This window comes from Phyllostomus hastatus, unplaced genomic scaffold (assembly GCF_019186645.2).
Source record: "Phyllostomus hastatus isolate PE091 unplaced genomic scaffold, TTU_PhHast_1.1 phas_contig_90, whole genome shotgun sequence".
Lineage (NCBI taxonomy): Eukaryota > Metazoa > Chordata > Mammalia > Chiroptera > Phyllostomidae > Phyllostomus > Phyllostomus hastatus.
The window spans coordinates 9,739,519-9,757,026 of record NW_025333984.1 but is presented as its reverse complement, the minus strand read 5'-3'; the positions used below and the strand labels follow the sequence as shown (position 1 = coordinate 9,757,026).

Here is a 17,508-nt window from a genome sequence, read left to right as displayed (position 1 = left end):
GAATTTTTAGATGGATTAAATGGTTAAATGCAAGTAAATGAAACCATTAAAAGACTATATGAAACTTGGGAAGATTAAAAATTTTTATTTTAAAAATGTTTGGTAATATACTGGATTGTTGAGACTATGCAAAAATAAGCCTTAATGTATTGCTGATGGGACTATAAGTTGATACCTCTTTGGAGAGAAGTTTGGCAATATCTTTTAAAATTTTTAAAGTCATATTCTTCTAACATAGTGTTTGTAATAGAGTTTTTGAAATAGCCTAAATGATTATCAGTTGAGGAAGAATTAATATATAAAATAATAGCTTATATGAATGCCTTATGGCTGTTGAAGACTACAACAGCCCTGTGGGAATGTGGTAGTGGTTATCTATATGTATATAAAATGGACAACATTATAGTCATTAACAAGGAGGCAGCTCTAGATATGCTGACATTTTCTGAAAATTAAATGGAGGCATTTTGAGCAGTCTTTACTATATTTTTAATTTCTAATTGAAATTATAATATGTAATTAAAAATATTGAACATTTCCTGAAATAAATAAGAAACTAATAGTATTCTACTTCTATTTCTGTAGCTTCTCACTTTCCTTCATAATACCTTCTAGATATTTTTTCCCTTGTTTCTGAGAGCTGTATTTTTATGAAGGATGATAGCCATGTATGTTGGTTCGGCCATGTATGTGACTAGTAACTGAATCTTTCAAAGATCATTCCTTTTCAAATAGTTAAAATTTGTGACTGATTTGATTCAGTGTATCTTTTTATTATAAATAAGTGATTTTTCCAAAAACAGTCCAATATTATATGTAGAATAGTTTAAATCAAAGTGTTTTTTGAAGCTTGTATTTTAACATTTTGGTTTTATTTCTCAAAAAGAAGTAATATTTTCTTGGACATCAGACTTCTGGAAATCTTGAACACAACAAAAAAAAACCAAAAAGGATCTGAGATCCTCAGCTAAACATTTAATGTACTTAGGCTTTTCTCTCTGGGATGGTCCTGTGATTCTTAATTTACATATAATAGTAAAAACCTGAATTGTTCATCTCACAGTAGACTAAAAACATACAAGGTCTTTGGCACTTAAATTTTAATTAGTAAATCAATTTCCATTGCCTTATATGGTGTTCAGTACATGATGGATGAAGTATTCTTCATTATTGTGTGGTGACTGGGGTGGTAGTATATTTTAATGGTACAATATTTCTCTTTCCTTAGTATTATTGATACTGTGAGATATATGCAGTGTTCTCTGTGATTATTAACTAAGCTCTTAGCATGCCACCACTTTATTTCTACATTAGTTGATGTTTTTTCTTCATTTTCTTTTAGTGTCCTTGTCAGCATTATTACTTCTCATCACCATGTATGTCTTTTCCTTCGTTAATGACTCTAATTTTACCTTCCATTGATTTTAGATGTTAACAAAACACTCAGCTATTTTGTCAGGGCAAGCTTTTACTGATAGATGATAATCAGATAGAGTTGATGTCTTTTAAATTTTTCTTAATACAAATTAGTTGAAAGTATGAGCATGGACTTCTATACTCAATATCCTTAAAATTATAACATTACAAAAAAGACTGCTACTGTTTATTTCTTTTTAGGAGTAGTGAAGAAGTTCTTACTGCAGAAGATTGTGAAAATGTCTATCATCTGGTATATTCAGCTCACCGGCCAGTAGCAGTAGCAGCTGGAGAATTTCTCTATAAAAAGTAAATCTACATTTCTGTTATTCATTTTCATAGTATACTTTTATGACAGTAGTTTATTGTGTTATAATTTATATTAAACTATATATAGCATTTAAAAAAATATTCATCACATCCCTGCCTGGTGTGGCTCAGTTGGTGTCACCCTGCAGGTTCCATCCCCAGTCAGGGAATGTACAGGGGGCAACCAGTCAGTGTTTCTGTCTCACATCGATGTTTCCCTCCCTTCTTCCTCCTCTAAAAGCAATGAAAAAATGTCCTTGGGTGAGGCTTTAAAAAAATTATTCTGTACAGGCCAAATTAAAATGTTCTCATTTTGCTGTTTCCTTTAAAAGGGAATGTACCTATATCTTTTAATGGATATACCTAAAACTGTACCTAACTATATATCACCAATGTTAAGGCCTTTTCCTAATTTTTCATTTTTTTTCAATGTCAACTTCCCCCAAAATATGTGTTTGGAGTGAAGCATTTATTTAAAAATATATGATGTAAAACTGAATTATCACTATCCCGTGTTTTCTTTTTTTATTTATAAGGAAAAAGAGTCACGATAGCCATAGAAAGTGGCCAGTAAGTCTAGACTTTGGGATAATTGTACAAAGGAGAGGCGTAAAATATACTCAGTTTAAAGAGAATATTTATCTTAGATTTTATATACATAAGTGATATAGGTTAGTCATTGCAATAACCTTTATGATAGGAAATGGTTGCATAAAATGCAGCGAGGTTAATGATAAATAATTCGCAATGCAGTTACAGGGTGGAGGTGAAAGTAGGTTTAGTTGTGAGTACACGAGACACAGAGGTTATTCTTCAATTGTTATTTCTTAATTATGGTATTGTTTTCCATTCAAACAACTGTAAACCTACTTTAGCCCCACCCTGTACAATTAACTTGAGAGGTTAAGAGGGCTTGGAGGTACCATGAAGTTAAAATGAAAAAGGTTTATGGCAGTTATTTACTTGGGTATAATGTTGGACAGTATTATACCTACTCTAACTCCAGTTTACCGTATTTTTCATATTATAAGGTGAACCTTTTTACCACATTTTTTGCTTCAAAAATTTTCCCCCTATTTCCTCCTCTAAAACCTAGGTGCGTCTTGGGGTCCGCACCATAAGATGCACCTGGGTTTTAGAGGAGGAAAACAGGAAAAAAAATTGAGGCAAAAATTGTGGTAAAAAAAAAAAAGTGCATCTTATAGTATGAAAAATATGGTGGTACCTTGTTAGGTGCTTAAATATAGGATCCAGACCGGTTTTTTATTGGGAAGTGTTGTTTTTTGTTTACAAGTAAATATTTTGCATTGATTGCAGGCTCTTCAGTCGTAGAGAGCCAGAGGAGGATGGAATGATGAAAAGAAGGGGGCGACAAGGTCCAAATGCCAACCTTGTTAAGACATTGGTTTTTTTCTTCCTGGAAAGTGAGGTTAGTTTATGTTCATTTTCTACTTACGCTGACCTTTTTTGGGGGGGGGGGGATTCCCTCTGTGTTCGTGCAGGATGTTGGTGCATGTATTTTTTATTTGTAATGTTTTTGATGGGTTTTGGTATTATAGTAATACTGTCTCCATAAAATGAGTTGGGAAGCTCTAGGGCTATTTAAACTTCATAGAATGAAGAGAAATAATTTGCTTATATATTGAATTGATAAATAAATACGTATTTTGTTCTTGTAACCATAATCATTTCCATTCAGTTAAAATACATTCATAGTATATTTTATAATTGAGAATGGTTAACTCATGTAATAATTCCATATAGGTACTAAACATATGCATATAATCTAAAAATAATTTTCATGTTGACAATTGTGAGAAATGTTGAATGATACTACCTAAGAAGGTTTACTTATACACAGCAAGCCAAGGCAGTTTCTTCTCTGTCCTTTCTTTCATCTGATCTGAAAAAAGATTGTTTAAGTTTGTACGTGGTGTACACAAAGCTTCCATTCTTCTGAGTTATGCGCCTAGTATGCTACTTATTTAAGAGCACATTGCTCTTTTTACATTTTAGTTACATGAGCATGCAGCATACCTTGTGGACAGCATGTGGGACTGTGCTACTGAGCTGCTCAAAGACTGGGAATGTATGAATAGCTTGTTGCTGGAGGAGCCACTTAGTGGAGAGGAAGGTAAGGATGTTTAATTGTGGTATTTTTGTTGTTTAGACAATTTTGAAAATAGATTTTACTCCATTTTTTTAATTTTTAGTGTTAAAATAATTGAGTGAAAACATTACTTTGTCAATTATTTTATTTTCATATACATGAATATTATGCCACGTAGATAGATGTAGTTGCTGTGAACATTCTTGATTTTTTTTTTGTATCTTTGTTCATTTTTCTTTGCTGAAATTGTGGATCAGTGGTATACAGATTTGTAATGTTTAGGAAGGTTTAACTTGTTTTGATCTTTTCTGTGATACAGTAATGGAATTTTACTTAGTGTGTTAGGTCAGATTCTATCACAGCCAGGAGGAACTGTTATGTAATAATTATAAATGGCATATAGGGAAAAGAAATAGATGGACTTTCTCATTTTTTTTCAGCACTGACAGACAGACAAGAGAGTGCTCTGATTGAAATAATGCTTTGTACCATTAGACAAGCAGCTGAATGTCATCCTCCTGTGGGAAGAGGGACAGGAAAAAGGGTATGCCAATATATTTTCAGTATTCTAAACTGTTTTTCTTTTTTCAGTATCCTTTATAAAATTACTTGTAACCAAAGAACCAAATTTTTGAATCTTACATTTTATCTTTCAGATGACCTTTGCTTATAAATACGTGTTTAGAAGTAAATTTTTAAAGCATTAGCAATTTGGGAAGTTTCTTCTATAAGATTACTTTGTTAGTTACTACAGAATTACAATGATTGACAGTCCATGCCTTCAAGACCAAATGTAGTGCACCATTTTAGAAGAATGCATTTGTCTATTCAGATTTATGTTAATACCTTCTATTTTCTCTCTTTTTTTTCTTTTGTTTTTTAATTGCTGATAGTAACTTAATATGTTGAATTCATAAGCCACGGGTCATGGCTCACAGCTTAGAATAGGCTGAAATGCTACTCAAGCTTGTTATTATAAAAGTTCCTAAATTATATTTCCTGTCCCTAACTGCTGCTTCTTGGTTAGTCTAATTGTGTATTGATTTTTGCTTTAGAACTATTCAAAGCTTTTTTGTTTTTTAGGTGACTTTTTTTCTTACAACATGCAAGTTATTTGTCACTTTTGAGTTTCAGGTTTTATACTAGCAATTTTTGTGTCCATCATCTAAAATGTGGTTTTATTGTTTATTTTATATATCTTAAACTTGACCACCTAACAGGGTCAGTGGCTTAATAAGTAACAAATGCTATGTTACTTCAGGTGCTGACAGCAAAGGAGAAGAAGACCCAGTTGGATGACAGGACAAAAATCACTGAACTTTTTGCTGTGGCCCTTCCTCAGTTACTAGCTAAAGTAAGTTTGTGTCAATATCAGAATATTACTAAGAAATAATACATTTTGTTTGGAACTGTCACATAAGATTTTATCATAATATTTGCTTAACATTAATGTGATGTTTTTCACTTTTTTTTTAAATTTCAAAGTACTCTATAGATGCAGAAAAGGTGACTAACTTGTTGCAGTTGCCTCAGTACTTTGATTTGGAAATATATACCACTGGACGATTAGAAAAGGTATGTGCTGTTTTCTGTGTATTAAAAAACCTTGAAAATTATTAGTTTAGTTTATCCCATCATATTGTTTTTTCATATTTTAAAAATATATTCTTGTAACTTCTAATGTGAAAGGAAACATATCTTACATGGTTTCTGTATTTTAGATGAGTTAGTTGGATTTAGAGAGTGGCACTAACAAGGCTTTGATTCATATTCAAAGCCATATTCTGATTCCCAGCCATTATGTGACTATCACTGATCATTTATAGAGATTGGGGGTGGGTAATAGGACCATAACACTTTTAAAACAAAAGCAACTAATATCCATTGAAAATTTTTAGTGTCTTCCAGGAATTGTTGTATGTTCTTCATATGTATTAAAATTCTCATCAAAGCCCTATGAAATAGGTGATATTATTCCTGTTAAGAAAATAAGCATGGGTGGGTCAGTGTATTTATTTTCCATGACTAGAAAAACACCTTAAAATGCATGTCCTAATGGTTGTGGAGTTAGTTTATTTTAAGCTTTTCACCATGGTGGTATAATTGCTTTATGCCTCTCATGTATACGGTACCAGTGATTTTAATGAAAAAAACAAACAAACAAACAAAAAACAACCTTTGATTTTGCAGCATTTGGATGCCTTATTACGACAGATCCGGAATATTGTAGAGAAGCACACAGATACGGATGTTTTGGAAGCATGTTCTAAAACTTATCATGCACTCTGTAATGAAGAGTTTACAATCTTCAACAGAGTAGATATTTCAAGAAGTCAACTGATAGACGAGTTGGCGGATAAATTTAACCGGCTTCTTGAAGATTTTCTGCAAGAGGTATATATTACAAGTATTTTGTCAGTTGGGTCCCCTTCCCCTTCAGTAACTGAATTTAGTCACCAGTCCTGGTGATAGTCCCTGGCAGTATGTTAAAAAGATGTCAGACTTGTAGTTCTGTGATTTACCATGCTATTACTACTCCTCTACCAACATAGAAAGGTGGTAAAAATCTGTGACTTGGAGAAGGCGAACACAAAACTTAACATTTTTTTGTTATTTTATAGAAATGATCTGGAAAGTTACCAGGGTTTAGTTGATAAGAGGCTGTTTGGGAACAGGGTATTAATGGAACAGAAAAGTAGAGCTAGCCTAGCCTCTGGCCATGTAGTCTCATAAAGTAGGGTATTTCTTATTGTATGGTCTTTGATATTATAAAGCCTTGAGAAATTGCTGTTGTAGCCACTGTTGATTTTTGGGTTTTGGATGTTCTGCTGTATTATGAAAGAGGCTTAAAGCATGGCACTCAAAGACACTTGTATTTTTATTGTGATTTTTATAATTTCTGGAAATATATTCAACAGTCTGGTTGATTTGCATAACAAAAATTCTTCTCAAATTAATGTATTTAGCCTTTTCCACGCAACTTTTACCATTACTGCCGCAAAAATCATATGGACTTTGTAATTTTCAGGTTTCTTATTTAAGAATTACTTTAACTTTCCTTTTCTTGTGTAACATTCCATGCTTACTAATTTTTGCCTAATTGGCAGTTTGTGCAAATATGTTGGTGTACAGTGATCATATTCTTAGTTAAAATTTTTAATGACTCTAATCTTGGCTAGATATGATTGTGATTAGAACAGGCAGTGTTTTGTTTTGTTAATTAAGTTCAATTGGTAGAAAAGTTAAAATTTAAAAACAAGCTTTTTTTGAGAGACCCAGTGTTTGTTATAGTAATTTGGATAGTATTTAACAAACTTTTTAAGTTTCATGTAGTAGAACTCATAAAGTTTTCAAAAATATAAGTTACTCTGAATTACAGTTGATATCTAGAAAGAACTAGCATGGGCAGTCCTTACACAGAGGTTTTTTTCCAAATTAATTATGATTGGACTAATATATCTTTCTTGAGCAGTATATTTCTTTTGTGTGGGTTTTGTCATTTAGGTGTTGTTTTTCTGATCACTTGCTGGTCCTTGTGTCCTCTAACGTGTTTTTCTTTATTGTCCCAATGTATTTATTACTGTGAAAGAGCAGATGTGTTCATAGTTTTGTGTCAAGATTACATAAAGGAAAAAGGGAGAATGTTGTTTACTTTCTCTTTTTTGGGTATGATGTACCTGTGATAACAACTGTGTCCGCTCATTACTCCAACCATATTGCTTTAAATTTGGCCAGATTTTGGTATTAAATGACATAGTTAATATGTGGTTTTTATTAGGTTATTCTTTCAAGTTGATATCACCATTTTGGTGGTTATTAATGTTTAATATTGTATAATTACTATTCCTAGGGTGAAGAACCTGATGAAGACGATGCATACCAGGTATTGTCAACATTGAAGAGAATCACTGCTTTTCACAAGTAAGTTGAATCTTGAAGTTCTGATTTCTTAAAACTGTAGCAAAATCAACTTGCATGTTTTGGAGTTTTAATGTTGTCAAATTCTTTGCCTGATTTCTTGTGCTTTTGGGAGGGAGGGATACTGGGTAGAGTCATGTTATAAATTAGATAATCACTGAAAAATTATCAACTAACATACTTTTTAAAAAATACACTTTTATTGTGGGGCATGTTAAAAAGTTTACTATATTTTAACAGCATTCTGTTAACACTCAAGTCCAAAACAAATGTGATTAAGCTTAACTTTTTAATATAACTTAATTCTTTTTTACAGTGCCCATGACCTTTCAAAGTGGGATTTGTTCGCTTGTAATTACAAACTATTGAAAACCGGAATTGAAAATGGAGACATGCCTGAGCAGGTTTTTATTATTTACAAGTTCCATACTTAACTTTGACAATGAAAACTTGTGACTTTTTAATTTTAACTGCATTTTCTTGGTTCTTTTTACAGATTGTTATTCATGCACTGCAATGTACTCACTATGTAATCCTTTGGCAGCTTGCAAAGATAACTGAAAGCAGCTCTACAAAGGTTTGTGGTGGTTCAGTGGAGTTGTTAATTAGATTAATATCATTAACTCTTTTCAGCAAACTTGCACATTTAATAGGACCAATTTATTTCAATACTTTTGATTTACTGTTCAGGCATATGTACTTTTAAAAATAGTCATGTTTGTGGTTTGATCTGTATTGACTGAAAACATTTTGCTTCAGGATATGCTTTAAAATTAAAAATCATTCACATTTGAAGGTGGCACAATTTATGGATTTTCATATAATTCTCAAAAGTATTGAGTAGATAATAGAAATAGATTTTATAAATGATGACCAAGAGCCTTTGAAACAAGCAGATGTAGCTGTTGGATTATATAAACTGATGATAACAAGCCAGTTAGTTGCCTTTGTATGGTTTTAGGATCACCTTGATCATACTCAGGATCTCTCTGCTGATGTTCCAAATTGATAAATCACTTCTGGTTAAGTGTTACCTTCCAGCTACCATGTCTTAGAACTTTAAAAATTTTATTCATAGTGCTAATCCTTGATGTTTTGTTTAATAACTGAAGTAAACAGTACTGCACTATCTTTTCCATTTGTAAATCGGAAGCTTGAAACATTGTATTTATAATAGTAGACGTTGCCTTAAATATTTGGGCACATTTTTATGAATATTAAGCATTATCTAGAATTTATAGGATTAGCTTATAGGTACTTTCCTCATAAAGGAACTCTCTCTTTTATTTTAACAATCTAATTGGCTTTATTCAACAATTCATGAATTGGGCAGCATCCCATCTAGTGAATAAAAAAGTACTCCCAGGAATTCTCTTAATCATGTTTGTTTTTGTATAAAATCATGGAAAATTTTAAATGCTTAGAATTTCTCTGATCTTTTATATCTGCAATGCTGTTATATCTGTAAATAGATATTCCCCCCTTGAAAAGGTAATGCAGTTTTGTTGTTAAAATGGAGTACTTTTTGTCAAACATCCAAGAAGCAGTGACCATATTAGTAAATATGATTGTTCGCCTAAGTTGAAAGTGCTGAATTAAAAATTAAAATGAGAAAAAAGGGTCATACATTTAGAAGAGGAAAAAATGTAAAATGAATATTATTGAATACAAAATTATGCTGAAGCTTGGTTGAGTTTGCTATTACATAAAACAAATATATACTGATATTCTATCATTTGGCATTCAGTATCACAAGATCAAAGATTATGACAAATAAATTAGTGTAGATGGTCTTTATAGACTTTTTCTATTTTAAATTAATTGGTAAATATTTAGAAATAGAGAAAATGTAATAAAAAGATTAATCTTTTTAAATGAGACATTTAAGTAATACCACAAAGCTGATTTTTGTCTCTCTCTGTTTTTAAAAAGTACAACCAGTATCCTTCACATAAGAAATGAAAGATGCACCCTGACTGGTATGGCTCAGTGAATTGAATCCTGGCCTGCGAACTGCAAGGTTGCCCGTTTGATTCCTGGTCAGGGCACGTAAGAGGCAACCAGTTGTAAAGATGAAGTTCTTTTTATTTTATTTTTTAAATTAATTTCTCCTCTTTCATAAATTGGCCACCCCTCTAAGTACAGAGTGAGAATGGAGTATAAATCTTTAAGCATTCTGTGGTAATGGATTTATTAAAGGTAGCCATATAGAGAGTCAGGTAAGTTTTGTCATCCTAAAGGACCCAGACCACTTAGAATATTACCCATTAATATACCTGATTTTTTTTTGTTTCTTTAATCCTCACCAGAGAATATGTTTATTGATTTTAGAGAGACAGAAAGGGTGAGAGAGAAAAACATTGATATGAAAGAGAAGAGGGAGGCCTCCCGTACATACCCCAATCAGGGCTCAAACCCCAAACCTGGAACCTAGGTATGTGCCCTGACTGGGAATCAAACTCATAACCTTTTGGTGTACAGGACAGTGCTCCAACCAGCTGAGCCACCTGGCCAGGGCAATATACCTAATATGTCTAAGGCTGCAATTTGTTGAGGTTTTTAAGAAAAATGGTCTCATTTGTTTTTATTTTCCTTTCTGATAAACAGTGAAGAAGAATTTAAATCTAATGTACAAGCAGAGTTAATATATTTAAATGTATGATAATGTTTGTGTAATTTAAATGATCTTAAATACTGAATTTTTTATATAGTATTTTTTAAATGTGAAATTTTTTCAAGGAGGACTTGCTACGTTTAAAGAAACAAATGAGGGTATTCTGTCAGATATGTCAGCATTACCTGACCAATGTGAATACTACTGTTAAGGAACAGGTTAGTAATCACTATAAATAGCACTATTTTTAAGGAATGGTAATAAATATCTGAACTAATATAGAACATTTAATACTGAGATTGACCAAAGTAGAAGTAACTTATACCCATACATGTATATGTCATGTTCAAAAATTATATTAATGTGTTGATTTTTTATGGAGTTTATAATTGCTTTATCGAGTACCCTAATTGTAGATATTTTGTGTTGTTTCTTTATGACGTGCTTAGTAAACAGACCCTTATGTACATTAACTATATGAAATTTAAAATGTCGTTCCTGAAAGCAACAAGTATAACAAGCATGCCTCAGGGAGGAAAGGTCCGTATGGTTTTCTTATCTCTGAGAATATTATCAGATGTTGACATTCCTGCCTGTCCTGATTGTGCAAGTTATTTTTTCTTATGTAGACTTTGTCAGATAATCACTTCCCTGCCTTTAAAGCATTACCTTCTCACCCCGTATTACCTTGTGATTCCAGTACTGCCAACTTTTTTATTCTGGAAATAGATTGTTAGCTGGTGCCATAGGTAGTATTCTCATCTGTAAAATAAATGTGACCCTGGGAATAAGCCTATTTAGCTCTAATTCCCTAAAGGAGGATTAATGTTTTTTGGACACATGCTTTTTAAAAGCTTTTATGGGATAGCTGTTTTTATAATCATGTAATAAGACATTAACAGTGATACAGTGAAAATGCTTATGGTGATTTCAAGATTTTATGACCATTTCATCTTGCTTAGCCTTTGTTGGGGTAGAGCCCCAGTAGTCATTGTAAATGCTATTTTCAGCAGCTCGTGTTATGTTAGACATTGTTTGTTTTAGTTTGGCATGTATTTTCTTATTAAAGCTACTGTGAAAGTTTTTCAAATATAATTCTCCAACTACAAAGCTACCAAATCATCAGCCCTTTTGTCTGTCACTTGTCTTTATTTCTTTTTAAGAAATCAAAATTAATATGTAAGAAATACATTTGGATTTTTAATTTACATTTTTATTTTTAATTAATTTAATTTTTTAATTGTTCAACTACAGTTGTCTCCATTTTCCCACCACCAGTTCCCCCTGCCCCACCCACCCCTACCTCCCACCCTCAATCCTACACCCTTTGGCTTTGTCCACGGGTCCTTTATACATGTTCCTTGACTTGACCCTTCCCCCTCTTTCCCCATTATCCTCCTCCCCACTGGTTACTGTCAGTGTTTTATTTCCATGTCTTTGGTTCTATTTTGCTTGCTTGTTTGTTTTGTTGATTAGATTCTACTTACAGGTGAGATCATGTGGTATTTGTCTTTCACCACCTGGCATTATTTCACTTAGCATAATGCTCTTCAGTTCCATCCGTACTGTCGTAAAGGGTAGGAGCTCCTTTGTGTTGCATAGTATTTTCCATTGTCTAAATGACCACATTTTTTTGATCCACTCATTTACTGATGGGTGCTGAGGTTGCTTCCAGCAAGGACTTGGCTACTGTAAATTGTGCTGCTATGAATATTGGGGTGCATAGCTTCTTTTGGATTGTTGTTTCAGGATTCTTAGGGCATAATCCCAGCAGTAGAATCACTGGGTCAAAAGGCAGTTCCATTTTTAGTTTTCTGAGGAAATCCCATACTGTTTTCCACAGTGGCTGCACTAGTCTGCATTCCCACCAACAGTGCACTAGAGTTCCCTTTTCTCCACAACCTCACCAGCACTTAATTGTTTGTTGATTTACTTATGATGGCCATTTTGAGCAGTGGGAAGTGGTATCTCTGTGGTTTTAATTTGCATCTCTCTGATGGCTAGTGATGCTAAGCATCATTTCATATGTCTCTGGGCCCTCTGTATGTCCTCCTTGGAGAAGTGCCTGTTCTGGTGCTTTGCCCATTTTTAATTGGATTGTTTGTCTTCCTGGAGTAGAGTCGTTTGAGTTCTTTTTATATTTTGGAAATCAAACCCTTGTCTGAGGTATCATTGGCAAATATATTTTTCCATATGGTTGACTCCCTTTTTGTTTTGTTTATGTTTTAGTCGTGCAGAAGCTTTCTAATTTGATGAGGTCCCATTTGTTTATTCTTTCCTTTCTGTCCCTTGCTCTAGGGGACATGTTGGTGAAAATATTGGTGCATGGAATATCTTGAGATTTAAGTCTCTTACCCATCTTGAGTTTATTTTTGTCTATGGTGTAAGTTGGTGGTCAAGTTTCATTTTTTTTTCCACGTTGCTGTCCAGATCTCCCAACACCATTTGTTGAAGAGGCTATTTTTATGCCATTTTCTGCTTCTACCCCTTTTTTTGAATAGTTATTGACTGTAGAGACATAGGTTTATTTCTGGGCTCTCTATTCTGTCTATTAATCTGTGTGTTCTTATGCCAGTACCAGACTGTTTGGATTATAGTGGCCTTGTAATATAGTTTGAGGGCAGGCATTGTGATCCCTCCTACTTTCTTCTTTCTCAAAATTGCTGAGGCTACATGGGGTTGTTTGTGGTTCCATATATATTTTTGAAATATTTGTTCTATATCTGTGAAATATGTTACTGGTATTTTAATTGGAACTACGCTGAATCTATAAGTAAAAATTTACATTTAATACTTAACTTTTGGTCTCTTTTTCTTCTTATTTCCATCCCTTTGTCTCTCCCATACATACATACTTGGGCACCAACAAATGAGAATATACTAAATGGCCAAAATTCAATTACTGGATTTTGCATTTTCTTGCAGAAGTATAAAGTATATTGCCACAATTATTACATTGGTGAATTCTTTCCAGTTTTAAGTATATAGTTTTGTAGTGTAGCAATAAGGGATCTTGAAATTCAGTTTTTATCTGTATAATTCAGATGAAAAGAGAAAATCTCAGACAGTAATAAATTGAGTTTAGAGATAAATTCTTAGAATAAGATTTTAATGAAATATGCACAATCCAAACCTAATACACAATATATTGCTTGATAAATTTTCACATGCCACCAAGATATTTAGCTTAATATTCCCTATTTTTTTACAGTATTAACACATAACTTTTTTTGTCATTTTAATTGTTAATCTGTTACAGTTGTCTCAATTTTCTCCCCTGTTTTCCTCTGCCCATCCCACCCCTCACTCCCATAGTCAATTCCCATACTGTTGTCCATGACTTAATATAATTTGTTCAGATCTTGGAGTTGATTTGGTCATTAAATAGCGTGCATACTGACTTCTACCAAGCGTCTCGGACTGTGTCCTGGTCAACTCACTTGACCTGCCAGCTCACCTGATTAATAAATATCACCATACGTATCACTTTGTATCATTTCTGTGTGTGTTGTAAAAGTCTTTATAAACTTATATCTAGATAGGTGGTAGTAAAATAAGGAGAAGAGACTGAAAAAAGGAGGTGAATCATAAAGTAAAGAAAAAAAGTAAATGTGGTTAACTCTGGAAAAGGTAAAACTAGTATTAAGATCTGTTCTGTATTATAATCAGTATTTCTGGCAGTAGTCTTCCTTTAAATGTAATTTCCTGTTGCTTTTGTGACCCCAAAATTCTGTTTTTGTTACCCCTTCCCAACAGATAACTTTTTCCAGTTACCTTCTGACTAATTTTACCAGTGTTTAAAATTCCTTTTAACGTTAAAGTTAAGACTTACTTTAAAATTCCTGGTACAATTTTGTTAAGCTCCTTGAGATATAACTTCAGCCTTAAGTTTATTAGGGTATTATCAGGTTTGCCCAATGAGTAGTAAGGAAGCCCATACTTGGTTATGGTTTTCTACTTAAGCACCCCATATATTGATAATGAGAGTGCTTAAAAAGTACCTTAGACTTTTGTGATCTCTCTTCTAAGAGATGTATGAGACATTCATCCCCTTGGTACCAGGTATTTCTTCTATAGTAGAAAAAAGTACCAAGTTTATTATTTCATGTTTCAGAATGTATACCATGTGGTATTGTGGTACAGTGTAGAGTGTAGGATTTAGAGTCAGAAAAAAATCTGAGGTTGAGTCCTGACTGAATACTTTGGTAGTGTAGTGTAAGCATATAATATAAGTCATTTAAATTTGCTGAAAATAAGAAAAGAATATTTTTGAAAGTGCCTTGCTGTAAGCAAGGCATGATGTAAATATTAGTTATTGTTACAGAAATTACATTCTTCAGGTTTAAAGTCTTAGGAAAATACTATCCATCGACTCTTCTGAACAGTTCCTAATAGTTGGATTCTGTTTCTGTGTTAAATGTGTACGTTACTCATGGCTGTTGGTGATAAGCCTTAACATGTTATTCCCCCCTTTTTTAAATAGGCCTTCACTATTCTATGTGATATTTTGATGATCTTCAGCCATCAGATTATGTCAGGAGGGCGTGACATGTTGGAGCCATTAGTTTACACCCCTGATTCTTCATTGCAGTCTGAGTTGCTCAGCTTTATTTTGGATCATGTCTTCATTGAGCAGGATGATGATAACAACAGTGCAGGTAATTTAATTGTCAGCTTTTTGTTAAACCTGTATTATCTACCACAAATCAAATTTAAGTAATGATATAAAATTTTGCACTCCTTTTTGAAAGTTTATTCCTAAAACATGAAACAATTTTTAAGGATTATCAGAGACCTGGTAAAATAAATACTTGTTGATAAGTGTATTCTTATATTACATTTTTTTATATTGGGAAACTTACATTGAAGACCTGACAGGATATGTGCCTACCATTCATAGAAGAGGAGCTATAAGTGGCTAAATAAACATAAAAAAACAAAACCACTGACAACCAGAGAAATGTAAATCAGTGTAAGGTAGTTATATTTTTTTATAAAGTGATTCCATTTGTAAAATTCATCCAGAGGAAAACTCTTTGCATAGAAAACCTTCCACAATTTTATTTTCAGTATCAAATAATTAGAAACAATCCTTTGGCAGTACATGGAGGCTGTAGTCATCTCGACAACTGAATGTCAAGATCTCACATACTAGATCAGAGCAGAAATATGTGAAGTCTTAAAAAGACATAATGGTTGCTGGGCCAGCCTAACTGAATATGTGTACTTAGATAAAGGAGGTATGTGTGAATAAAAGTTGGGGTAAGGTCATTTTTAGAAGGGATTGGAGAGCTTCTGAGGTTGGCTGCCCCCAGGAAACAAAGCAGCTTAGCCAACAAACATTCAATGTGTAGATCTTATTGACAAACAATCCTATTTGGGATGGGATAGGGAAGGGAAGTTGATGAATGCATTAAGCAAGTCTAGCCTGACTTCACTGAGCATCAATTCCTCTGACTCACTCCACTTGTTCCTGTTCCATGTTCACCAGCCAGCCTTCTGACGATTTATTTGACTTCACAAAAATTTTGTTTCTTGGAATGAATGGACTGGTCATTTACTAAGATGTTGAGACTGATTATAATTCTTACTTCACTTAAATGTTTTTTTTTCTTACATTTCAAATTATCCAAAATAAAGGTAGTTTTATAGTGAAAATACAGATGGTTTAATGTTTGGAACTTTCCCCCCAGATGGTCAGCAGGAGGATGAAGCCAGTAAAATTGAAGCTCTGCACAAGAGGAGGAATTTACTTGCAGCATTTTGTAAGCTAATTGTATATACTGTTGTGGAGATGAATACAGCTGCAGATATCTTCAAGCAGTATATGAAGGTAAAGTTTGAAAAATGGATAAGATATTTTTATAATGCTTGAAAGATAAAGTAACATTGGCTTTTATGCTTGGTTGTCATTGAATTTTTTACTTTTCTCATTTAAAGAACTCTCTTTTTAAAATAACATTTTTCAGTGGCATTTTCTAATAACCTATTCCTCCATTATAATGGACATTTTTAGGTTTATTAAGTTCATTTGCATTTGGAATATTGGCAACAGCTTGTCTTATGTTAACTTTCACTATTAGACATTGTATTTGTGATTTAGTTTAACATAACAGGATGATGTCCTTCCCCCTCCTGATGTAGCATTAAAAAGTAATGTTTTAGGAGTTAGGAGACCTAGATGGTACAGTTTTGGCTTGGTGACTATGCACCTTGTGGTTTGAGTAACTCAATACTTTCTGTGTCCTGCCTTCATGTGTTCCAATGCGATAGCTAAGGTTCCTTTAGGACAGGGGTGTCAAACTCATTTTCACCAGGGCCACATGAGCCTCATGGTTGCCTTTAAAGGGCCGAATGTAATTTTAGGACTGTATAAATGTAACTACTTCTTAACTAGGGGCAACGGGCTCTACATTTGAAGGCAACTGCAAGGCTAATGTGACCCCGGTGAAAATGAGTGTGACACCCCTGCTTTAGGGGTTCAAAATCTGATTTGATTCTGAGTAGATTATTTACAGTTTTCATGAATACACATGAAATTTTTAAGTAGTAGTAAAAAGGATATTGTTAATTGTACTAATGGACTAGATTAAATGTGGTAAGATAGTTTTTTTAATCCTTTCTCAAGTAAAATCTAATTATAAAAGTAAACTTTTAAGCCTTTGCTGTCACAAAATAAAATGTATAATAAATTTGTCAAATCTAGTTAATTCTCTTTGAAATAATTTCCTACATGATAGAGCTCTAGCACCATTATAACTTACTTTGGAACCTAAGTTATTTGGCATGATCATTGACTTTTTTTAGCTAAGGTTGTTTATGAAGTCATTTTGCAAATTTTAAACTTACAAACTTTAGACTTCAGTATTCTTAAATCAATTTTATTAGTTGCAGGAGCATGGATATCCATCTCTAACAGGTGTCATGTATGCATTTTGAAACAATCTTAAAAAAATTTCATGTGCAATGTGTGATATAAATGTCACTGTAACTTTTCTTTTAAATGATAACAGACTATTAGTTTGTATAAGCCAAATTAATAAAGTTTGAAATTATACATGAACTGTATGAGAATAGCAATGGATTATTTGTGAAAGTAACTGATTATATTCATTGTCTTAATAGTTTACAAAGAACACAA

The 17,508-nt window shown here is 33.0% G+C and overlaps 1 protein-coding gene across 8 annotated transcripts in view; it reads left to right on the top strand.

The window, feature by feature from the left end:
• The window catches only part of STAG2 (stromal antigen 2), a 125,948-nt gene that overhangs the window by 85,660 nt on the left and 22,780 nt on the right, over window positions 1-17,508 (top strand). For 7 of the 8 annotated variants that reach the window (XM_045852174.1, XM_045852179.1, XM_045852175.1 and 4 more), the window contains 13 exons: window positions 1,618-1,725; window positions 3,043-3,154; window positions 3,742-3,859; window positions 4,276-4,379; window positions 5,097-5,189; window positions 5,321-5,410; window positions 6,026-6,229; window positions 7,686-7,756; window positions 8,070-8,157; window positions 8,250-8,330; window positions 10,493-10,585; window positions 14,851-15,025; window positions 16,061-16,200. In XM_045852174.1, the coding sequence (XP_045708130.1) occupies window positions 1,618-1,725; window positions 3,043-3,154; window positions 3,742-3,859; window positions 4,276-4,379; window positions 5,097-5,189; window positions 5,321-5,410; window positions 6,026-6,229; window positions 7,686-7,756; window positions 8,070-8,157; window positions 8,250-8,330; window positions 10,493-10,585; window positions 14,851-15,025; window positions 16,061-16,200 (1,477 nt within the window). The remainder of the gene's footprint in view (window positions 1-1,617; window positions 1,726-3,042; window positions 3,155-3,741; window positions 3,860-4,275; window positions 4,380-5,096; window positions 5,190-5,320; window positions 5,411-6,025; window positions 6,230-7,685; window positions 7,757-8,069; window positions 8,158-8,249; window positions 8,331-10,492; window positions 10,586-14,850; window positions 15,026-16,060; window positions 16,201-17,508) is intronic. The other variant, XM_045852180.1, reaches the window with a different exon arrangement.